A 24907-nucleotide genomic window follows, 5' to 3' on the forward strand; every position below is an offset into this window, starting at 1 on the left:
ATCGCAATTGATGCTTCGCCTTTTGGGCGAAACTGCGACTTTTTAGATGCGAAGCAGCTTATGGCGGGGGCTTTGTCCGTCCCTCCGTCCCGCGGCGTCCCACAGCACATGCGCGTCCCCTGCCCCTCTCTCTCCTCTCCTACACTCCCCCCTTTCTCTCCTCTAGGAATCCTCTACTGAGCGGCGCCCGCGTCCCACACACCCACAGCGCATGCGCGTCCCCTCCCCCTCTCTCTCCTCTCCTACGCTCCCCCCCTTTCTCTCCTCTAGGAATTCAGAGTGGCGCGCACGACAGGTGGTGCGACAGCTGCATACTCCACTGGGGGCGCCACGGTAGTTCCGCGGTACGAAAATGACGGAGCGCGCGCGCCTTATTCTCTCTCCTGTGCAGAGCCGCGATGAGTGCTCTGGCCGCTGCCGCGAAACCACCTCCAGGTCAAGCTAACAATCTCCCCGCTGCTTCGCATCCACACATGGTTGCCTTTAGCGAGAGATGGAGTAATTTTTTTTAATGAACTGTACAGCTTGTTGTGCTCTGCTTATATGTGTGTGGTTATGTGTGGATTGTCTTGTGCTGGCTACCTGGCCACAAAGGCATAAAAGGCAATGAAGCTGCTGATGAAAACGCTATGCCATTAACCTTTAGCTACACAGATGCAAATATCCCCATCCCTGTCACAGACCTAAAGTCTTGTCTACGCCGTAAGCTGAGGAAGCATTGGCAAGGAGAATGGGATACCAAAGTACTAAATAAGCTACACATGATAAATCCAAAACTAGGAAACTGGGTAACTGAGAAAACGGCACAATATAAGGAAGTACTTATTTTTTTATTAAGAATAGGACGTACTTACTGTACTCACTCTTGCCCCTTGACTACACTACGCCTTGATCTAAGCCAAAAGGCCGAGAGTGGGAGTGATCCTCTGACTTGTAGTAAGTGCGGCGATAATCTGACAGTTGTCCCTGTCATGTCCATGACAGTTGTCCCTGCAATAGAAGCAGAGAGGAAAAGGTATTTCCCTTCTGCATATCGCGAAAACATACCTCTTCACCCAGATATTTTCTTAGCTATGAACAGCTTTTTAGCCTGAATTACAGTCTTAGAGTTCTTAAGGGAAACAGACACCCTGAAAATCATTTGGCCAGGTAATTTTTAGCACGTGATTAATACCTCTTGCATTCAAGGGCTCTCTTTAAGCACTAGTGTCACTGTTGTATTTTTTACATCATGCGTTTTTAACGAAACCCAATTGCCATAGCCCACATCACTAACTAGTCAAGGTCATAATGTTTGTACCTACATTTATGTTTTAAAGCATGTACAGTGACACTTCTTTAGGCCCTTTTATAGCTGTGTCACGTCTGCCATGAGGAAGTCGTCCACGCCGTTCGCAGCTCATCGATAATATTACCATTTGTCATGGCAGTCTTTGGCCATACCTGGCCCTTGCGCCATAAAACACCACAGATCATCATCATCATCATGCGCCAACAGTGCCAGAGGGATGGAAGGGAGACGGGCGTGCGAGGTTTAGATGAAGGCATGCCGTGCGCGGTGCAAAGGCGGGTGCGCTGGCTTGCATTAAAAGAAAAAGATTTCTGTTTTTCAGGGATTTTGCATTTTCTTTTCAGTGCACATACCCAGAAGCCAGATTTAACTGTTTTAACTGATATCGCGGCATGCAAGAATTGTAGTAAGTGGTTTATTTTACCAGAGAACATACATAAAAGTTCATAGTGCCGCGGTTGTTATATCTGATATAGTTAAAGCCATATTGTTGTGAGTGGATTTGACTGTATAGTTAAGCGATTCTTCACAGCCGGGCTTTAAATTCGTGAGCGCTAAGGGCCCCGTGTTGCAAGAAATCCGGTGTCGGCGTCTGGCACCGTTGTTCCCGTGAGCGAAAATACCCGTAATGTATATGCTACACCTTGCTATACGACATGCGGTATATGTGGGTTATATTTCCACATCATTCTATTACTAAAGTTGCTCATACCTTGTCTTACATTCTCGACAAAGTTATTCCTTGGGATTTTGAGAATGACAGCCCACAAACAAATGTCATGAAACAAAATGCCCACAGCGCATGCCTTTTATGTTAAATGTCCTCAGACTAAAATATTAAAGGTGTGAAACAATAGCATAAACCTGAAAATAGTGCAATCTTTTTTGGCGCGGCTGTGCACTACCTCCGGCATGGGCGCACGCAAGAAGCCACATTTATACCAGAAAGCTCGCCTTCGTGCGTAGCATTCTCCACCAGCGTTTCACGGTAAACATTATGGTTACATAAGCTGCTGTTGCCGAGAAGCGTGAGAAGCAGTCAGGGATCATTGAATGCTATCGTGTTCCAGTCTTAAAGGTGAAGCTTAAGCGTCCGCCAGTTTTTTGGACCTGCTCAGTTATTCAGACCCACTGGCAGTGGTGCCACCAATGTAGTGGCAGGTGAAATTTTGGCTACCATTACACAAATATTTAACGACTATCATGAATATTTGTTTTTCTCTAATGCAGATAATTTTTGCAGTGAACATAGAGCTGGGTACCTTTTCACAGCGTCTCTACAGAACAAAGCCAGCAAATTTGTTTTTAATAAACACTATATGTCGGCCAGGCTAAAGCACATGAGTGCGCATCCCAGCCCTGCTGTGCGCTTAAAGTTGGGCGTAGCTCCATTTGCTGCGATTGCAACCGCTGCGGACGAAAGTGCAGCCGATAATGACGCGATCATGGATGGCAACCTTGCAGTTCTGAAAGCATGCGGCTGACACACCCACAAAGTCAAAACGAAACGAACGTTTACTGTAGCAACTGCAGATGAAACCGCGGTCGCTATCGCGCGATCATGGATCATGGAAAAAATTATTAACTGCTGTGAATTGCTGACGATTAGAAAGAAAATTGCGAATCCATGTTACTGTAAGAGAATCTTGCTTAAGAGCAGATAATTTCAAAATGAAACGGCAATGTGCTACAAGGTCAAACGCTTTCGAAAAGTCTAGAAATGCACAATCAGTTCGTAGATCCTCTTCCATGTTAGTATGCAAATCAGTTAATTCGAATAATTGCGTCTCACATGAGAAACTTCTCTGAAATCCGTGTTGATTAGTAAAGAAATACTTGTTGTCTTTGAAGTGGCTGTAGACATTTGATGCAATTACATGTTCTAGCGTTTTTCAGCATATAGATGTTAATGATATTGGACGGTAGTTTTCCGGTGCGTATTTATTACCTGACTTAAATATGGGCATAACCTTTGCTATCTTCCAGTCCGAGGGCAGCAGGCCAGTCTCTAATGATTGCATGAAGATGCGAGAAAGAATTTTACTAGACACTATGATGGTGTTCTTGAGAATTTTAGAATTAATATTGTCAACCCCACAGGATGTGGTTAGCTTGAGGTTATTTATCAGGCATGTGACCCCTTCTACTGTTATTTCTATTGGTGACAAGTATTTGTAGTTTAGTTCAGATACATCCGGCAGATCAGACTGATCTTTTGTGGTAAATATAGAAGAAAAATAAGTATTGAAAGTAGAAGTGCATTAAGTACCTGGAAGTGGAGTGTTATTATTGTTGTGTAAAGAAATGTTATTGTGGTCCTGATCTGGGCTTATAATTTGCCAGAACTTCCTGGGATGTACAGTATAGACCACTTATAACGTAACCGCTTATATTGCAGGACGGGATATAGTACGGTCTTTTCAGACTCCCGTTAATTTTCCCATAGCACTCCATGTATACGCATACTGCTTAAAGTGCAGCCGCGCGAGACGAAATACCGGTTATAATGCGGCTTCCGCGGGAAAATCTCGCCGACAAGGGCGGTAGCGAGAACGCTTCTCAACGAGGTGCGCCCACCGATGGGAGAGGAGATCAACAAGGACGATGCTGAGGAGGAGCATGAGACGTGGAGCATCAGTCCAAGGGCGATAAAATCGCGCCGTATGTGCGAGTGAAAGTGTGCAGGGGACGCGCGCCTTCTTGGAGAGCGAATGCACAGCGGAGAGCAAACGCGACTTTTATCACGTGAAAGGCCGTGGGGGTATGGGACGGAGGGAGGGGGGGCGACGCTGTGCTGTGGCACCAAATGCGTATCTTGCAACCCTAAGGCAAGGGGAACTGGTCACACAATCTCCCACGTGAAAGGAGCAAAGCGGGAAGGCAGCATGGGAGGGAAGGGGGCGACTTCTACTCTGCCAACAAATGCGTTCGCGCCTGCGCCGGTTGTCGGTGTTGTCACGTGCACCGTATCTTGAAAGTGATCTCCACATGGCTCTGACCTTTGTATGCGCTGTACTTACACCGCTCACTTTCCGTTGCGATAGACTGCACGAACCGTTGACCGCTGCGGCGGCCGCGTTTGCCCACGCCCGCGTTTTGACAGTGGTTGTCTGCGGTCATCGAGTCTATTCATGTTTGCTTGTACGCGTTGCCACCATGCTTGTTAATTCAGTTAGTAAGCAAATGTGTCAAGTTTATGCAGCCGATAAAACTACTATCCCTACTCCTTATAGCTCTCTACTAATTTGCTATCGCAATTGATGCTTCGTCTTTCGGGCAAAACTGAGACACTTTTTTAAATTATTACTTTGTCTGCTTCATGCGAAGATCGTGGGTACTTGGACATTAACCTTTCAACGTTCGTAAATTTAAACGGATGCAAAACTCCCAGTCCGCACCCTTCGATTCTCAGATGCGCGCGGCTGCTTGGTCTATATGTTTGCATATGTGCACGGTTTGAAAGTCGTTTCGGTTATAGTGCAGTACTGCTCATAGTGCTGATATTCACGACTCCGGTAACCTACGTTATAAGTGGTCTACACTGTATCATGCTGGTTTACCAGCAGCAGCGATTGTTGTATTGAGCAACGCTATGAGTCTCGTACCTAACGTAGACATAGTAGCATCGTCATCAGCTTATTTTTATCCCGTTCAGTCACGGCGTACACATTTGTGTACGCGACTTATTTTCGCAATTTCTCTGCAGTGGTGTCAAGGAATAGATCGCGAACATTAAGCTTATAGTAACTTGAAAATTCCGTTTACCTAATGCACCTCCATTTTATTTCTGAGTGCAATGTGTCACTATAGACGACCGCTTTGGTGAAGGCACTACCGTGTTTGACGGGCTGTTCGACGTGAAGCGGTTTGGTAGCAGCTGTGAAATAACTTTTTTTTCCTTTCTAGTAATGCTTGCAGCGAATAATTAAATTGTGTATGTAATTCGAGCGGTTTACTAAATTTATTTTATGAGGAAACGTAGTATAACTGACTGATCACTAAGCAGATATTCGATAACTCTATAATTATAATGAGTCATCATAATATGCACGAGGAGTCCTTCCACTACCTAGATTTGCTTTCAATGGAGCATGCATTACCTTGGCATAAATATTTGTAAATTTCATACATTTATCGAAAGTCTATCATAATTCATGACTGAAGGGGATATGTCCACTGCAGGAGAAAGACCTCTCCCTGCAATCTCTAAATAACCCATTATTGCGTAAGCTGATTCCAACTTGCGCCTGCAAATTTCCAAACTTATTACCCCACCTAGTGTTCTGCTGTCCTCGACTGCGCTTCCCTTCTCTTGGTATGCATTCTGTAACCCTAATGGTCCACCGGTAATCCATCCTACACATTACATGGCCTGCCCAGCTCCATTTTTTCCTCCTAATGTCAACTAGAATATTGGTTATCTCTGTTTGCTCTCCGATCTATGCCGTTCTCTTCCTGTCTCTTAATGTTACACCTACCCTTTTTTTGTTGCATCACTTTTTGTGCGGTTCTTAACTTGTTCTCGAGCTTCTTTGTGAACCTCCAAGTTCCTGCCCCAAATGTTAGCGCCGGTAGAATGCAATGATTGTACCTTTCTTTTCAACGACAGTGGCAACCTCCCAGTCTGGATTTGGTAATGCCTACTATAGACACTCCAACCAATTTTTATTCTTCTGTTAATTTCCTTGTCATGATCAGGGTCCCGTGTGAGTAATTGACCTAGATAAATGTACTCCTCCACAGAGTGTAGACAGCTGGGCTTGTTTATTGTGAAAAGCATTATGAAATATCGTTCCACCGCACAAATAAACACGGCAAAACAGAGAAAGACAACAACAATGCTGGTGACAACAAGCCGGTATTCTTGTTGTCTTTCTCTGCTCATCGGTGTTTATTTGTGTGCTGAAACGATGTTTCGTTATACTCCTGCACAGACTCTAGAGGCTGACTGGTGATCATGAATTCTTCCCTTGCCAGGCTATTGAACGTTATCTTTATCTTCTGCATATTAATCATCAGTGCCACTCTTATGTTGAATTCCAGTGGTAGAGTCCGAGTGGGCGACCGATTTCGCGAGTGAGCACATCACTACGGCGTCGAGAAACGCTTGCAACTCCGCAATTGGTACGCAAGCTCTGCCGCCAGAGCAAGGAGGTGCTCGTGCATACCATGCAACTGGATATGCAGCTACCCAGCGTTGATTGCATGCTGGTTCGTCTGCGTCTCCGCCCACCAGCGGCGGCTTCTCCGTGATGCATTGTGTAGCATGCACGACACTACAGGATCCTAGAGACAGGTGACAACACAGGCTCCAACCAGCAATGGAAGACCTATTTCCTAAAAGGTAGGGTACAAGGAAGCGTACCAACAAAAAGCATACTGAAAATAAAAATAAAAAAAGTTTTACAACATTGCTGACTTCCGCATTGCGGCTTGGCACATAAGGCTGTCGGCGTCTGTGAAGAAAAGAAGACTCTCGATGATAACACGTAGTGGGACAATTGAAGCTATGACGTACAAAAATTCCTTAACAATATTTGAGTACTAAAAGCCTAAGAAATGCGTAAGTAGATGGGGCAAGCGGATATGCCCAGAGGTGAACAAGAGACAAAGCTAATGGGACATATATGGGAAGGGCACCGTTGTGCACAGTGTCGAGTGCCGGGATTCTAGAAAGCTACAGGGCACTGTCGAACTCGAACATCACTAGAAGTGAAACCAGCCTTGCTCTAGCAGAAAGCACGGCTGACATGGCTCGGACATGCCTTTGAGGCATATGAGCACGCGGAGAGAGACGGCATACTTCATAGTTTGAACTCTTTATCCTGGCTGCTTGTCGCCACGGTTACGCATCAGCCACTGTAGTTACGCTATGGTTGTAATATTTGTAGCTTACTAGACTGCATCGCAACAACCTTCGTTTCCACAAGCCCCCTGGAGATGGATATAACACAACCGACGCCAGCAGTCAATTGTGAGTGGGGCTAGTCACACCAATCACGGTGGGTGTTGTTTGGTTCTCATATGTAGTAGTATCGCGACATCCTGGCGAGTAAATTGTATGAAAGCCTCATAGGATGCTATGGTAGTACTACTTACAGTCCACTCTCCTTAAACTACCATATCCTTGCAAATTGCATTCAGCGAATAGCAGTGAACGATGTCCTTGACATGGCCAACTATTTTGATCTCTTGACAGGAAGGCAAAATATGATTTCTGCTGTATCTTTATGACATCACGACTGCATACCGCTGCAGTTATCACTGCTGTTTCCTCCTCCCCGCCCTCCCTCTCTAACCGTCTCGCACAGCACCTATATTAGCAGACATCACAGCAATAAACATTTTTGTGGCTCAGCGACCGCCCGTGCATCGTGCGTATTCTTCAGTTTTGAAGGCTTGCTCATAAGTCGTGGCTTCAGCGTCGCGGTCAGATTCATCCCTACGCTGTTCGGACATTGAAAGCTCTCGCTGTCCTGCAGTGCGAGCAAAAATGCACGCTGCGATAGAGTGGCGTCCATTGCATCCATTGTTATTGGCATAAACAGAGGCCTAGAGGCACGCTGGGAAGAAACGGGAAACACTTCGGTTGAGAGTTCCGGTCCACTCCGCTGATTTTAGCAGAGGAGTTTTGATTGCTCCATGGAGTGGTCTTGCCTCCGTGAATGCTCTGAATCTGCCATTAGAACACTCATCTGGCGCTCCCAATCAGCCATTGGAGCAGTCTTGATCGAAAAAGAGCAGAAAATGTTGCTCTGGAAGTGCTCCGAATTTCCCATTGGAATTGCTATTACACTTAGTCGGTCAAAGTCCTCAATAATTTTTTGTTCGGGTGCAGCACTTGTCCTCAGTCAATCAAGAGAACAGGCTAGCTTCAGGAAAGGATATTCTACAATTGATCACATCCATGTCGTCTATCAGGTAACTGAGAAACTGCGGAGTACGATCAACCTCTCTATAAGGCTTTCATAAATTATGAAAAGGCATTTGATTCAGTAGAGATACCAGCAGTCATAGAGGCATTGCGTAATCAAGGAGCACAGGAGGCATACGTAAATATATTTGCAAATAATCTATAAGAATTCCACAGCTTCCGTGGTTCTCCACAAGAAAAGTAGAAAGTTACCTGTCAAGAAAGGAGTCAGGCAAGGAGACACAATCTCTCCAATGCTATTCACTGCATGCTTAGAAGTATTCAGGCCATTAGACTGGGAAGGCTTAGAAGTGAGGATCAATGGCGAATATCTCAGCAACCTTCGGTTTGCAGATAATGTTGTCCTATTCAGCAACAATCGGGACGAATTACAACATGGTAGTATACAGTATAGACCATTTATACTGTAACCGCTTATAGTGCAGGACCGGATATCGTGCGATCTTTTCAGACTCCCGTTAATTTTCCCATAGCACTCCATGTATACACGTATCGCTTATAGTGCAGTTGGGGGAAACGAAATACCGGTTACATTGCGGCTGCCTGGGAGTACGGAAGTCAGCGGAGATGGCGAACGCTCCCGTCAAACGGGCGCCCCAAGGAGTGCTTGAGGGAGAGAGAGAGACGACTTGGAGGAGAAGGGCACATGGTGCGAACAAACAGCCAGTGAGGCGGAAACCAGAATCTTGAGTGCGAGTCGTGAAATATCACGGTACGCATAGCGAGCGAGGGCCACGAAACTGCCAACGCCGGCCAACGCTCGCTTCACGATGACGGCAGTAAACGAAACTTCAGGGAGCGGGTGGCACCGGCACGGCACGGCGAAGGGCGCACGCGGCGACCGTGGAATGTGAGGGAGGAGGGCGGCAGGGAAGTGGATTTCGCCTTGGCAACTCCGCCGCTTCGGTGGCTCCCCTCGCCCTCCCTCGTAACTCCCTCACTTTCGACTGTCACCGTGCGCGCCCGCCGCCGTGCAGGCGCCGCTGCTCCAGCCGACCCGGCGCCAGCTCCCCGAAGTTTCGTTTTCAGCCGTTATCGGGAAGCGGGCGTTTGCCGGCCTGGGACAGCGCCGCTGCTTCCCTCTGCGCCGTAGCCGCAGCGTGCAAGGTCAACACGTGACGAGAAAGTAGAGGAAGCATAAAGGAGAAAGAAGGGTTCACTGCCATTTTCTACGCGTGGCTACGGTAGCGTGGCTGAAATGTCGGCACGTACATGCATCTTCCGGCGCAACACAGAATCGGCAACCTTGCCATTTGAGAGAGGGTGAAATTTCCGCTGCATTTTTTTTTCTTTCTTTTTTTTTTTTTGTTCGCGCGTGACATTGAGGGGTCTCTCCTAAGCTCTATGGCGGTGCTGGAGCAATACCGGTCGGAGGCGCCGCCGCGTGAATTATTTCGAATTAACGAGATTCGACTGTAAATTGAATGCAAACGTTCTAGCCGCATTCCTCGACTATCGCATACGCGTGGCATGCTCGGTGCACATGTTTAGCATATGTGCGGGCCTTGAAAATTGTTGCTTTGGTTATAGTCCGGTACCTCTTATAGTGCGGATATTCGCGAATCCGGCGGCTTACGTTATAAGCGGTCTACACTGTACTAAGCTTGAAATACACGAGAACAATGCTAGTAGCTGCTGCCAGTAGTTTATTACCACTGGTGCTTAGATGTTTCAGTGTTGCTTTGGGTTGGCCATACACGAGTGCTCTTATGTTTCAGTTCCCACGCCAAGCAATCTGATAGAGCATTTTTTTAATTCACGCTGGCAATTCATTGATGCTGCTGCTCTTCATTGTGAAGAAACCGACATAGTCAGAACAGTTCACAACACGAAAACTCACCGTGGCTGATGATGCACGTTGCGTGCTTGTGCAGCCAAGGGAACTTCCACAATGTGTTGCCGTCAGATGCTACGGGACAATTTGCAGATGTTTTAGCTTGTTCTCGGAGAAATTTACCCGATGTCAGTTCATACAGGGTCATCGAGGCCAGTAGCACACCCAGGATCTCTGCCAGGGGGGGGTTGACAGCTTGCCTTAGTTTGCCACTACCATCTGAACAGCACTAATTTCAATTTCTTCACGGGAAATTGTCAAAAAATGTGCTTTTTGTGCAAGTTTGCGAGTGTGCAGATCATTGCGCGTCTTGCATCTTGTTTACAGTACTCAAAGGCGCAAGGAAAGAAAAGGGGTTAAACAAAAGGGGGGTTAACTCGGGCTCAGGGGGGATTTCGCGCACGCACACACGCACAGCCGCGCAGCTGGCTCATCAAGCTAAAACATAGCCTTCGAGATTTGTTTCTACTCGATTTGCTTCTACTCTGGAGTGTGGATTAAGGTGCCACGTATAGCACAAACAAAGCGAAGTCACAGATCTTGAGTAGCCCAAATATAGCCACATAGCCAGCTCGTCCAAGTCGACGCCAAACATTTTTTTCTGTAGCCCAGTTTGGCTATATATAGCCAAACCTGGCAACACTGCGTTGACAGCGGCCGCGGCAAAAAAAAGTTTCGTTTTTACTCAGTGCAAAGCTGTTGAGGATAAGAGCATCGTTTGCATCGCGATGGGCGGCAACCTGGTGAAAAAATAATGGGATGTGCGCCGGTATCGAAAAGCGTGTCTCGGATGAAGACAAGCCCCGCAGCCACGCTGTGAAAAGTCGCGAGGCCTTCGCCTCTGCGAGCGCTAATCACTCAACAGATGACAAGAATTGCAGCTTCTGCACTGCACAAAAGCAGCTTTTATTTACTGGATTTGTTCAGTAAATAAAAGCGTGTTGACGTAGAAGGCATTTTACTGTTTTCCTGATGCCCTCGATAATTCTAAATATGGGTAATTCGGACATTTTTTTCGGTCCCGTGAAATCTGAATTAACGAGGTTTTACTATAGCACTGCCATTCTTGAAAGCCGACAGCCGCGATTTGTTACACGTGATCAGACATGCAGGAAGCAGAGTTAAATAGTTAAACGGTCAACACTATCAGCAGCCAGATGGAGGAAGGTAGTGGGTAGAGCCACTGGCCTCCCCGCCATTATAGTTTTCTCACAACAGCTTTTTTTCATGCAACCCGGATATAACAATTATCGCATATAACAACGGAATTTTTGTGGCACTTGAATATTGTTATAAGTGGGTTCGACTGTATATACACGTAGGCCAACAGTGGCCAAGATGGCGACCCTATTTCAATCGGGAACACGTCGCCTTCCTCCTCTTCAGTGCAGTCACACTGTCCAGCTGTTCCGCATCAGTATAAATGTATACTAAAATTGTGGTACACGTAAAATATATTTATTGTTGAGACGACAGTGCTGGGGCTATAGCAGCAAAGGGTCTTTATGCCTTTTTTCCATAGATTAGCTTTCCTGTTTTGGCGTTTTTTGCAATTTCAAATTATATTGGTTTTGTTGGTGCAGAAAAGGCCATGCTTTTTACACAGCAATCAGTGAAACAAGGTTTTTCATACTTTGTTTTCATTGTTGGTGTCTTACATAATCTGTGTGGTTTCTTTTTTTGTACACACATGCATGTGCTGCTGCTCATCAGCAACCAATGTACTGCAAGCTTCTGATCTGTGTGCTTATTTTGTGCACTAATTGTCTTGGGTTAAACTAGTTCCTGAAAAGCAAAACAATATAGTGGAACCTCATTGATATGATCTTCACGGGAACCAGAAAATGAAACGTATCTTCCAAAAATCATATCGTCCAAAGCAAGCCCCAAAACGTAAGAAAAGAGGCTTACTTGGTGACAACCTCGCTAGCAAAGCTTCCCATGGCATCAAGTGATACTGCTCGGCATAACGTGTGTTATGCGGAGCAGCATCACTCGATGCCACACGAACCGCAGCTAACACACTTTTATTGAGCAACTTTAAAATAGCTGTTCAGTTTTTGCTGAACTTTCTTTTTTTCACAGTCCATAAACAAGTTCTTCTGAAAGTTGAAAAACGAGGCTAAGAATTCCGAAACAAAGGAACACCGTGGAGCAGCGTGACACAACGAGCGATAAGACTAGCAGACGAGGGCAGGCATAGAGTTAATTTAATCAGTATACTAACTCTGTGAGGGCAGGCGCTTCGTTCAGCCACGTGGCCGCATGAAGATCTCACCTGAAAAGCCGACCAAAACAAGCACGAGCGAAAGCAGCTGGCGCGAACAGACGATACTGCCAGTGCGAAAATAGCAGTCGGGCGGGTCTGCAATGACTCAGCTTCCCGCACGTGCCTCACTAAGGGGCTGCTCTTGTTGGTCTGCTTCACTCGCGGCTCGTTTACCGCCGGGGCGCGCGGCAATTTAAATCGGTCCAGGATTTTTACCTCCTGCAGCATGAAAAACCTGCTTGGCGACAGCTTTTGTGACGCGCGTTTTGCCTCGCCGGAATGCAGCAGGGGTTTTTCCGCTAGTGTCGCCAGCCCTTAACACGTTCGTGGGTCATAACACGATCGTGGGTAATTTAGTTTAGTACACTTGAATATAAGGCTACTAGTTTCAGAAATACCAGTTTGCAGTCGTATCGTCCAATTTTATGTGAAAACGCGATCATAACAACCACATGAAAATACATTGCTCCTATGGGAAGTTGGCCGGGAAAAGAAATAAAAATGTATCATCGTGAAAAACGTATTACACAGAATCATATGAACGAGGTTCCACTGTAGTATGTGGGTCAGCCTCGTTGTGAAGTTAGCATTATTGTTTTTTTCATTGCACACTTTTTATCTTTATATTTGTTAAGGTTACTCGCATCATGTATGCTTTGCAAAAAAATTATAATACAATAATATGGCTGAAACAGTGACTGAACAAGTGCATTGCTGGAGCAACATCTAGACCACTGTAATCAGTTGTAATGACGGTGCATTTTATAAATGTCCTAAATGTCAAGCAGAGGTGTCTACAATCTACTGTAGAACCCATTTGTAGTGATGTGTCTAACAGCCACCATGTCATGATGCATATTCTGCCAACAGAAATTTTATTTTGCAGAGTGTTATGCAATAATAGCGGAGAGAAGACCTACCATAAAACCACAAAATAGTGGTAATAACGTGGCACACACGACCGAAAGTAAATGGTCTCAGCATAAAGCTGGATCGTGCTAGCTGTATTGCATCGTGTATTAAAAAGCAGTTGTTGCTCTTTTATGGTCATTAGAAAGGGGTCACCTTAAGTGTATGTATTTGTGAAGCCAGCAGCTATGTCTTTCACTGAGGGGCTTATGTGCCAGTTTTAGTATTGAACTTCAGGTTTCTTGAAAAAACTCAAAACCCTGCAACAGCAGCTTGCACTAATAATACACTCCCGGTCCTCTCGCTTTATGATCTGCTTACTATTAAAAAATTATTTCTTGGCAAAAGTATGTGCGAATTTCATGAACTGGGTCATTGAACAATCACGCATAAATATATTAAGCAAATCAGAAATGGTCAGCCAGCCGCGCTTTGTTTGGGCTGATCTGACATTACCCTCAATACTTCTTGAATGAAGAAAGAAAGCTATCTTTAGCATTAGTATCCATGTTGTGTTATTTCATTGGCATGTCGTAATTACAATTTTGCTTTCAAATTAAATGCATTAATATGTTAACCTGTTTTAATTTGTTTATGCAGCATCGAGGCCTTCCAGCTTTCAAGCTTCAACGACAGACAGTGAGAAGTCACATCAGGGATGCCGCCACCACTGTAACTTCTGTGACTATAAGACTGATAGAGCATCTCATCTGAAATCACACACCATGGTTCACACAGGCGAGCGGCCATTTGAATGCCATTTGTGCCATCAATGCTTCTTGTCAAAGTCCACATTGAATGATCACCTGCGCACTCACACAGGCGAGAGGCCATTTCATTGCCCTTTATGCCCTCAGAGCTTCACACATAGGAGTAGTCTCAAGGCACATCTGTGCACGCACACAGGGAAGAGGCCATTTCAGTGCTCTTCATGCCCTCAGAGCTTCACACGCATGAGTAATCTCAAGAGACACGTGCGCACTCACACAGGCGAGAGGCCATTTCAGTGCCCTTCGTGCGCTCGGAGCTTCTCGCATAAGTCCACTTTCAATGTTCACCTGCGCGTGCACACTGGCGAGAGGCCATATCAGTGCCAATTATGTCACGAGACCTTTATACATAGAAACCAGCTCATCAGGCACCAATAGTGTCAGCGCCCACAGGCAAACATGAACACATCACACTGGATGAGCGCGGACACGCGCAGTTAAGCGCCGCTGCAGAAGCGAGCGAAGTGACCTTCGTGCTGTTGTCTATCGCTTCAACCCTAACTGAGCGCCGAGAACACGCAGCACGCACAAAGCCACGAGCCGCCGACGCACCTACACTGCGTAGAATCTACCCCCACGCAGATCGCTTTCAAGATAGGGGCCACGGGACCGCGCGCGCCGCCGCCGCGCAGTATGATGCCAGAGCACAACGCTGCCCGCTACCCCCCCCCTCGCTCCCTCGCTGGTGCCTCGAGCGCAACGGGAGGAGGCGCGCTTCCTCTCTGCTTTTCTTTCGCGCGCGAGACGCGGTCGTCGGTTCCCCTCGCACGCTTTCACTCGCACATTCAGCATACGGCCGCGCGGCTTCCCTCGCACGCTTTCACTCGCACACGGCGCGCGGCGACGTATGCTGTATGTGCGAGTGAAAGCTTGCGAGGGGAGCCGACGACTGCGTCTCGCGCGCGAAAGAAAGCATACGGCGCGCGGCGACGGCGTTATCGCCTTTGGACTTTATACGGAACATCTTGAGCCAAAACCAATTTTAGGGCCGCAACGCGTCATAGACATCATCTTTAGATAGCAAAAGCGGATATCAAAGGCCATACTTTTGCTGGCGGAAACCGAAAATACGTAATAAATGTCGCCCCCAGCACTTTGAGCGGCCAATGCCATCGTCAAGCAACCAAGCCAAGCGACATGAAAAGTCAAAATGGCCGCTCGGGCCGGCGCGGTGTGGCAGTTCGCAACGTATGATGCGGGAACGGTCCCACAGTTGCGACGTAACAGCGGGGTTACCAATGCATTGGGTTCTATGGGAGCTGTGCCGGGACCGGCCGAAAACGACGTAACAGCCGGGAAAACGCAGCACCCGGGAACGTAACAGCGGGGTTCTACTGTACATAGAATCCAGCTCGTCAGGCACCAGTGCCACCACAAGTGAAAGTGATAGTCACCAGTGCCGCCACAAGTGAAAGATATACAGGCACCAGTGCCACCACAAGTGAAAGTGATAGTTTCTTTTTTACTTGACTGACTTTATTTGAGTGAATTGCATTAACTGAATTCTGGAGTTTTATATGCCAAAACCATGATTTGATCATTAGGCACGCCATAGGGAGGGACTCTGGTTAAATTTTGACCACCAGGGGATCCTTAATGTGCCCCCAAAGCACGGAACACCGGCGTTGTTGCAGCTTGCCCCCATCGAAATGCGGCCACCGCAGCCGGGATTTATCCCACGACCTCCTGCTTAGCAGCGCAACACCACAGCCGCTGAGCCACCGCTGCGGGTGACTTTATTCAAGTGCGTGATTACACTTGGGAAGAGAGGACAAAAGGCAGTAACGCCTGATGGGGCCCACCCACCTGGGACAACAGTTTTCACACAAGCTGTGGCAAACAAAACAGAAGTGATGATGCGTTACAAATAAACAGAGTATTATAATAAACAAACATACAGAAGGAAAGACACAAAACTACAAGCACATGCACAATTTGAATACTTATACAAATATGAAAAAAAAAATACAGCATGCATCATTGTATAAAAACAAAGAGCAATATACCCAAGAGCTTACACAACAATGACGTTTTTCTGAGTATTTATTGAGATAAAAGCTACGAAAGTAGTAATTGACTTATTTCCCACTTTATTAATTTTCCAGATTTATGGTTCGTCGTTATTTCTCATATATTTTTGATGTTCAAGAACCTCGTGATCTGGTAATCCAGCATTTGTTACCCATAGTTTGTCCTGTTATTCCTGTAACTTATGTGTCGAAGTGTGTATGGTAGTAATTGTTGACGGTATCATAATGCGAGTGAAAAGGCATAGTCATTGTTTGTTTTTATACCGCGATGTACATGTACAAGAATTAGGCAATAATGCATTATTACGCAATGATGCATGCTGTTCTTTTTTCATCTTTGTATTCAAATTCAAATTGTACGTGTGCTTGTAGTTTTGTGTCTTTCCTTCTGTATGTTTTAAATACTCTGTTTATTTGTACCACATCATCACTTCCGGTTTGTTTGCCACAGCTTGTGTGAAAACTGTTGTCCCAGGTCGGGGGACCTCATCAGGTGTTACTGCCTTTTGTCCTCTCTTCCTAAGTGGAGTCAGGCACTTGAATAATCTCACCTGGCGCGGTGGCTTAGTGGCTAATGCTGTTGTGCTGCTAAGCACAAGGTCGCAGGATCAAATCCTGGCCGGGGCAGCCACATTGCGATGGGGGCGAGAAAAAAGAAAACCCCAGAATTCAGTTTCTTATGTACATATGTACTAAACTGCTGCAAAATAGATTGCCCTATCAGTGTGCATGCATAGCTTCGTGCTATGCTGGTAATAGCGCATGTTAACGCTTGCACTGAGTTGTACTTGATTGCACTTGTTTCTGTGGTTCTGACGGCCAAAATAAATTATTCTTGTTCTGGCAGCCTATGTTTGGTATGTCTTGGATGCTGCACTCAGCCTCCCGGCACTGTGTAGCAATGTTGACGAGAAATGTAGCCACACATTGAAGAGCAAGGGCTTCGCTGCTTGTGTGTCGTACAAAGTACCATTATTTTACAACGGCAAGGCCAAGTAGACGTCATTGGTCATTCGCATTGAGTCCTACTTCGAAGGGAACAAAATCGCGGAGGATGTACAAAAGAGAGCACTTTTTGTCTCGACTTTCGAATCGAGGTCATTTGAAGTTGTCGCATATCTGTACACGTGTACTTGCGTGATAGCATTTGCCCCTTCTGTCACACGGCCCATATGGTTATCACATAACCCTCGCCTACTATCATGCAGTGCAACTGTGCCATTTGTGCCATTTTGCTACAATTCTACTCGTCTGCACCTTGCTGCGCCCACCGAAGTGCAACTTGCGCCAAGTGCGTCAAAGTGCCACCTTTGCCTTGGGTGCTACGCGGACATAGGAGTAGCGTGGCTGATCCCTCCGTTTGTGGAGCTGATCTCTCCATTTTACTATGGCAAGGCCAAGTGGACGTCAAACGTCATTCGCATTGAGTCCTACTTCGAAGGGAACAAAATCATGGAGGATGCACAAAAGAGAGCGCTTTTTGTCTCGACTTTCGAATCAAGGTCATTCGAAGTCGTTGCATATCTGTGCATGTGTACTTGCGTGATAGCGTTTTACCCTTCTTCCATGCGGCCCATATTGCGATCACATAACCCTCGCCCACTATGTGTATATAAACGCTGGCCACAAGGCTGGGGTGTGCATTTTGTCCCTTGTATCCTTTGGCATGGTGCTGGCAGTAGAAGCTGTGGGTGAACGCATTAAGCTCATGAAAAATGCCGACTGACGAGCGAACGAGAACTGCATAAGCTGATGAACAGGGGACCAACTTCGTACGAAGCAGAAGCAGGCTAGAAAGTGAAGAGTGCCGAAGGTGTGGAAGCAAAACCTACTCGGAACAAGCTTGCAGGTTCAAGAATGCGAAGTGCTTCGAGTGCGGCAAGAAGTGGCATATATATCCGTAGCGTGTAGGGCAAGAGACAAGAAACAGAACACTTTCGTTTTAATCAGAAGCCCTGAAGGAAATGAGGCTTGTTCTTCTCAACTGTTCCCAATTGGTGAAATCCAAGCGTCGGTGCGGATAACGAAATCATCCGTCCCGTGCGGGGCAAGTTCTTCTGTGGAGGCGTCGATGTAGTCATTGAATTAGACACCGAGTCGCTGGTATGCGTCGCTCCCTGGGACGTCTACAACATGCACTGCGCAATGTGGCCTCAAATCGAGAAGACAGACCAGAGCTTGTCCTGATACCTGGGACCACTGCCTATTGCTCGTAAGCTTACCCTTGAAGTTTCCTACGAGTTCAAGACTCTGACTGCCTTTATGACCATAATTCGTCATTCAAGGCTGTGTTTATGCGGTCGTGACCACATTCGAACCCTTGTGATGAAGAAGACGTACACCATACTCTGAAGATGATGCACACTACCAACAGCAGCAGCATCGTGATCGCTCCGCGAAAGACGCCGCCAAAGTTACAGTTCAGAGCGCTGCCCGACGTAACTGTTTTAGCCCAGTAATGTGGATCAGTAATGTGGAAAGTTGGGCAAGTTGGTGATTATTCATCATACCGTATTGGTGGAGCAGCGCACTGACAAGGACAAAGTGGAGAGCCGCCCGTTCCGTGCAATATATCTAAAGGATCTACATCTACACCTGTTCCAATAAACCTCATTTCACCCTGAACAACCTGGGTGCTACAGTCCTGAACCTGAGCAGTACCAGCAGACGAGATGACAAGGAGCAAGAAGAAATTTTCTCGTAAGTATCAAGATACCTTCGAGCCAGAACTAAGCCTGTTCAAGCCTCTTAACCTCTACATCAAAGGAGGAGTCGTTCCGAAGTTTTTCAAGGTGAGGCCCACTGTTGTACACAATGCAAGACAAGCTGACTGAAGAGCTGGAAAGCTAGTGAAGTCAGGCATGCTTTCTCCTGTCTCTCACTCTGAATGAGCTACACCGATTGTCCCAGTGCTGAAGAAAAATGGATCTGTCAGATGTGTGAGGACTACAGGCCAGCCGTGAACACAGCATGTGTCACTGAGCAGTATCTGCTTCTAGTCAATGATATTTTTGCAGCACTGCACAAGCGAGACGTCTACAGCACCTTAGACTTACGCAATACCTATAACCTGATTCCATTGCATGAAGAGTCAAAGAGGTTGAGGACCATCAGTACCCACGAAGGATTGTTTTGCTACAACCGCCTACCTTTTGGAGTGTCCTCCGCACCAGCTATCTTTCAGTGCACTATGGAAGATATGCTTGGCGGTCAAACCGGTGTACAAGCATATTTGGACAATGTCTTGGTGACAGAAGGGAATTGCGACAGTGGAAGCAATCTCAAGGCAGTGTCCAGTGCTTCCGTGAATACGGAATCAAAATGCAGAGGGGTAAGTGTTCTTTCAGGAAGTCGGTAGTATCGTACCTGGGACACAAAATCACCAGTGACGAACTTCATCTCCTGGAGAGAACCTGGAAGCTGTGATGAAAGCACCATGTCCGAAGAATGTGAGCAAGCTGCAGTTCTTACATCGGTTTGTTCACTTATTACAGCAAGTTTCTTCCTAGCATGGCAACGATGCTCGCTCCGTTGTACGACCTCCTGAAGAAGGATTGCCATTGGCAATAGTCATCGAAGCTGCAACAGCCCTTTGAACAATGTAAGGAAGCCCTTCGACATGCCAAAATGCTTAGGCATTTTGATCCAATTAACATCACATCAACGTGATCGCCCTTACTGCTATATCTGAAAACGTGTAGCAGTGCCGCAGTCCAGTTTACCGTAACTGCATGGTTACTTCAGGTAACTGCAGTTTGGTATAGCTGCGATTAAGGCTGCCCGTGTGACAAGCGTAAGTCGCTGCGCATTGAGAGTGACGCGTCTCCGCATGGTTTAGGAGCGGTTATTTCCCATTGTGTTGCCAGCGTCGACAAAACTATAGGGTTCCAATCGTGAACGCTGACCCAGGCCGAATAAAATTATTCCCAGTTGAAGTGGGAGTTATGCCTAATCAAGTTAATGTGACGTGGGTTCGGTTCTGCTCAGCATTGGATAAATTTAAGCCATGTTTTTCGTCATTGTATAGCGGCTCATTCCCAGTGGCACATACGAATAGTTACCCAAGTGGGCATCAAAGAGGCTCATTCAGGGTCGGTCAGCACCAAGCGAGTGGCACATACCCAGTGCTCCAAGTCGGCGTCCAAGAGTTTCTTCGAAGATCTGTACCTACCCAGTCCTGCATCTACAGTGACCTATGTCGGCGTAAAAGAGGTTCACGTTGAAGAGCGGTACTTAGGTACACATTGCCACATGCTCAGTCACCCAAGTTGGTCTGAGGGTTGGTTTCGAACCTTGTTACCTCAGCACAGCAGCCCGATGCACTACCCATTAGACTACTGACTACCCAGTGACTCAAGTAGGTGTAAAACAGTTATATACAGAGCACGTACACGTACATACACACAAACGATAGCCCTTGGAAAGTTTGTGAAGCACCCTAAGAATACTAACACAATAAAAACTATACAAATACAGCGACACAATGCAAGTAGAGGAACACTAGCCATAACATTATGCAATGTAAACATCGAAGTTACAACTAAACAAAATGTAAACAAAAAAGTTGGAGGACGTTTAAGTTTTGCCTTTAAGAGTGGAACGCGATAGCGTTATCGGGCTCCGTTCGCATCGCATTTTTCGTTTGAGTAGGCTTCACTGAAACATAGAACGTGCGAAAGGCAGCCTACAAAGACCAAGCTTACGCCGATCCCCTTAAAGTCGGCTTCACTTTTAAACAGAAATGCATTGCTGGGATGACGTTTTTCCAGGGGCAATATATAGTATATTAAAATGAGAAGGCCCTAGGACCTTTTTTATTTTATTGTTTGCTATTGCCCCGATGCGCGCCTGTCCCAATTTGACCTGCCGAGGATGCGAGCACCATCTGGATAGGATTTTGGCAAGTAACCTACCCAAGCGCGCCGCTGCTGGTATGGTATAAATGCTGAAAAAGTGGTTTGTATTTGAATTTCCTCGTAATATAATTGTTTTCTCGTACATTCAAATTCCAATCCGACGCCACCATGTCTGTACTTTGTGGTTAAGTCGTACTTTACCATCTTTTTGACGAATTTTACTGTGAGAAATTCAATTTTTGTTCACTAACACATTGCACCACGCGGAGGGCCTGCGCGGTGGAGGTGGTTTGGGTTGATTTTCTCCGCCACGGACGCCGGCGCCGACGCCGGATTTTCGGCAACACGGGGCCCTTAACGCTGTCGCGTTAAAATGTGATCATTCAAAACTGAAGGAATTTGTACACACAGAAGCCCATCTGCAAGAATGTTATAAACGCATAGTTTGACAGAGTAGTTGCAATGTAGTTTCCGTAGTTCCAAGTAGTTTCCGCAGCAGCGCAGAGATCTGCGCTGCACTTTTCGTTTCCCCGGCGCGAACGTGGGAAACAGGGAAACGTGGGCGGCGTTGGCAGCAGCTCTGCGCGTTGCCTTGTTGATGCTGCTGCAATTTCTTTCCCTCTCTATCTCGCTCTTATTTTCTATTTCCCTCTCCCAAGCATTGTGCGCGCCACGTGCATGCTCTCCTGCCCTCTCGTTAGCATCGCATGTCAAGGCAACATGTGCACAGCACGGAGAGGAGGCGAAGCACACGCCAATCCGCGAGGTGGTTGCTAGGCAACGCAGTGACGTCATAGCTTGGCGAGGTTTCGTGGCAGCAGGCGGCATTTTTTTTACGGTTAGCTAGAATAGCTTCGCTGTTAAAAAGTCGCGCTTTCGCCCGAAAGGTGAACCATCGATTGCGATAGCAAATGCGTAGACAGCTATAAGAAGTGAGGATAGTAGTTTTATCAGCCATATAAACTTGTAAACATTCGCTATGTAGATTAACAAGCATGGTGTCAGCGCGCACAGGCAAACATGAACACATCATCCTCGATGACTGTGGACACTCGCTGTCAAAATGTTGGCGTGAACAAGCGCGGGAGCCACAGCGAGCAAAATGACCGTGCCGTGTATTGCTTCAACGCAAACTGAGCGGCGAGAACGGAGCACGTACAGCTCGGTCCACTCATGGAGGGAACACGCGAGCGCGTGGCCGGCGGCCCGCTCGGCGCTAGCTGGCGGCGAGATTTGTAAACGCGGCGCATGCGCATAGAGACGTAAGAGCGGCGCGTGCCCCGCTTCGTCTGCTCCTTCTCCGCCCCTGCACTCGACAAGCGCTGGAGAGCGCATCCGTTTTTCCGCGGTGGGATTTATCTAGCCGCCACTCTGCCTGCTGCTCATCGGGTAACCAGCAAGCAGAAAAAAACAAACAAAGTTTTGTTTGTTGCTGCAGTCTCTCGCGAGTTTTAACTCGACTCGGTTCTTGTTCGTTGAAGCAACGTCCACAGATGCTCCATAGTTAGGATATTTGTGATATTGACTGGACATGCAGTTTTATGAAAATTATTCTGTTACACGCACACGTGCGCGCAATGACGTAAGGTGTGCATAGAATGACACATGAAAGTAAAAGTGGAGGAGAAAATGTATTGATTATATTTTTGCGACAGATGGTATATGGGTACAGAACTAGTCACACGACTTTAAAAAGATACAAAGTTGGTAGTGTATTGGCACAAGTCCATGATCTGTAAAACGCAAAAATAAAAGAAACGCAGACGCATGCAAGGGAAATAGGACCAAGCGCTGCTCACAGCTGAGAAAATTTACCCGAATAATGGTTGTGGAGCAACGCGTAACTGTGGAATTCTGCAAAAGTAATAACAAAGCCTGTCACTTCCGCAACCTTGCGTCAATGCTAACCGATAAGCTAGTCGTATGTTTCTCCCGTACTGCTCGCAGCAACTGGCCACTTTTCATAACTGAAGCCCGATGCATCGAGCATACCAAGTTTGCCCATCCAACTGTATAATGTTCGCCTATTCAACAAGCGGGAGGCACTGTTGGTGTCAGTGCTTCACAGTGCAAAAAAAAAAGAAAGCCGGGTGGGCCAGGGCTTGCTAGCGCTGGGGCGGAGAAGTAGCAGACGACGCAGGGCACGCACCGCCCGAATGAATCTATGCGCACGCTCTGTGTTTCGAAATCTCGTCAGCAGTTAGCGCTCCGCGGACCGCGGCCGTGCGGCCGTGCAACGCGCAGTTGCTGCACCGTGCCCTTCCCCCCGGTGCCATGCGCGCGATGGAATATGGCGCATTTCCTCCCCGATTTCCTCCCAGGAACACCAGAGATTAAGCCGCAATCATTGGCGCCGACAGTACAAATGCGCGTGGGGTGTCCATATTATTGCTATGTGTGATGATGTGGATAGTGGCGTGCGGTGGCGAGAAGACCAGCTTGGAATGATCATTGTGTTGTGGCAACAAGAGAATCGGTGATGGTGATAGCGAAGACGACACGTGCCACGAACGAAGAAGCGACACGAGAGCGCGCAGAGCGTGAGAGCGAGCGGCAGCCTCGAATGTCAGCTCGCAGAACGGCGGTTCAAGGCTCGGGTACCGGCTACCGGGTGTCCTGCTACCGTGCGGACCTGGTCGGGGATCCAGCTCGTGGCTGGGCTCTCCTGCGCACCAGCGGCCTGCTGTTCTAGCGGTCTGGTGCAGTGCTTCCTGCTGGGACCGGGACGCCTGAGCTATCAGCCTGCTGAGCGAGCCCGAGGACTGGCGACCGGGTGTCGTGCTATCGTGAGGACCTGGTCGTAGATCCCGCTCGTGGCTCTGCTCTCCTGTGCACCAGCGGCCTGCTGTGATAGCGGCCTGGTGCAGTGCTTCCTGCTGGACACCGGGGCGGCTGAGCTACCTGTCCGCTGACCGAGCTCGACGTTATAGCGGCCGAGGCGTTGCAGGTCAGGCATTACTGGCCAGTTATAGCAGTGGCCTGGCGCTCTACCAGCCTGCTGTTTCCCTGCTTCCACGTCGCAACAAGGTGCGGCGTGGTGGTGACGGCGTAGGACGTGGCCGTCGCAACATCAAACCAGCTGAGCTGGTGCTCGACAGCAGCCACGCAGCCACAACGACCACCGTCACGGGCACCGCAACGACGATGCACACGGGCGAGTGATGACGCATGAGTGCTAGGTGCATGCTTACATGGAAGGACAAGCGACTTCCGAACTCTAGTCCGCATAGATGTAAATTGTCTGTATCGTGTTAGTGTGTGTATATAAAGTCTGTGTTTCGTGTAAAAAGCTCTTGAGTGCCGTGTCATTATTAAAAGGATCCTGGGCCCAACGGAAACACTGGCAAGTTAGTTTGTTGTCGTTTCCATCACACTATGGCAATAAAAGTTGGAGACACACGGTACAATTCGGCGTCCGATACAATCGTGCCCGCCGGACGCTATATCGGACGCCGAATCATACCTGTCTCTCTTACTTTACGGTGGCAAGTTCAAAGTGCGATCATTATGCGAGGAAAAAAAAAACAAAACACTTCTTGATTGGAAAATGTGGTGTACGTTCAAATTATGCGAGTAAATATGGTAACTTCTTTAACATGGTTCACATGATCTGTACTGGAGGGGCACACTGTTGTAAATATTCGTGGTCACTGTTTATGCACGTTCTAGAAAATGCGTCTCATGAAAATATTTAGTGGATTTTTCTACGTTCATGTAACGTTTTGTGTTTTCTTCAGCTTTTGATAAACTGCATTCATGAGTGTAGTTCTTGAAAGCAAACCGAAGTGCCAAATTATGGACTCTTTCTATTTTGTTTGTGTCCATCTTAGTCCACTGATCTCACACTGTACACGCATATACTCAAGTATTGACAACACTAAAGTCTTATACAAAAGTTATTTTTGTTTGTGTCAAGCGCTTTTGCCTGAAAAATACCTAGCCGTATACATGCTTCCCTATTGATGTGACCGATATGACAATGTCAGAGGAATTCTGGTGGCAAGAGGATGTCAA

The 24907-nt window shown here is 47.2% G+C and overlaps 1 protein-coding gene across 6 annotated transcripts in view; it reads left to right on the plus strand.

Annotated features, from left to right (window-relative positions):
- LOC119453913 (zinc finger protein 25-like) overlaps positions 1 to 17018 on the plus strand; it is a 50055-nt gene extending 33037 nt beyond the window's left edge. Inside the window, exons 3-4 of one of the 6 annotated variants that reach the window (XM_049667050.1) lie at positions 13838 to 14375; positions 15367 to 17018. In XM_049667050.1, coding sequence (XP_049523007.1) covers positions 13838 to 14375; positions 15367 to 15388 — 560 coding nt within the window. In that variant the 3' untranslated portion in view covers positions 15389 to 17018. Of the gene's footprint in view, positions 1 to 13837; positions 14376 to 15366 lie in introns of those variants that run through there. The other 5 variants (XM_049667046.1, XM_049667047.1, XM_049667048.1 and 2 more) reach the window with 5 other exon arrangements.
- Positions 17019 to 24907: the final 7889 nt, after the last annotated feature.

This window comes from Dermacentor silvarum, chromosome 5 (genome assembly GCF_013339745.2).
Source record: "Dermacentor silvarum isolate Dsil-2018 chromosome 5, BIME_Dsil_1.4, whole genome shotgun sequence".
Taxonomy (NCBI): domain Eukaryota; kingdom Metazoa; phylum Arthropoda; class Arachnida; order Ixodida; family Ixodidae; genus Dermacentor; species Dermacentor silvarum.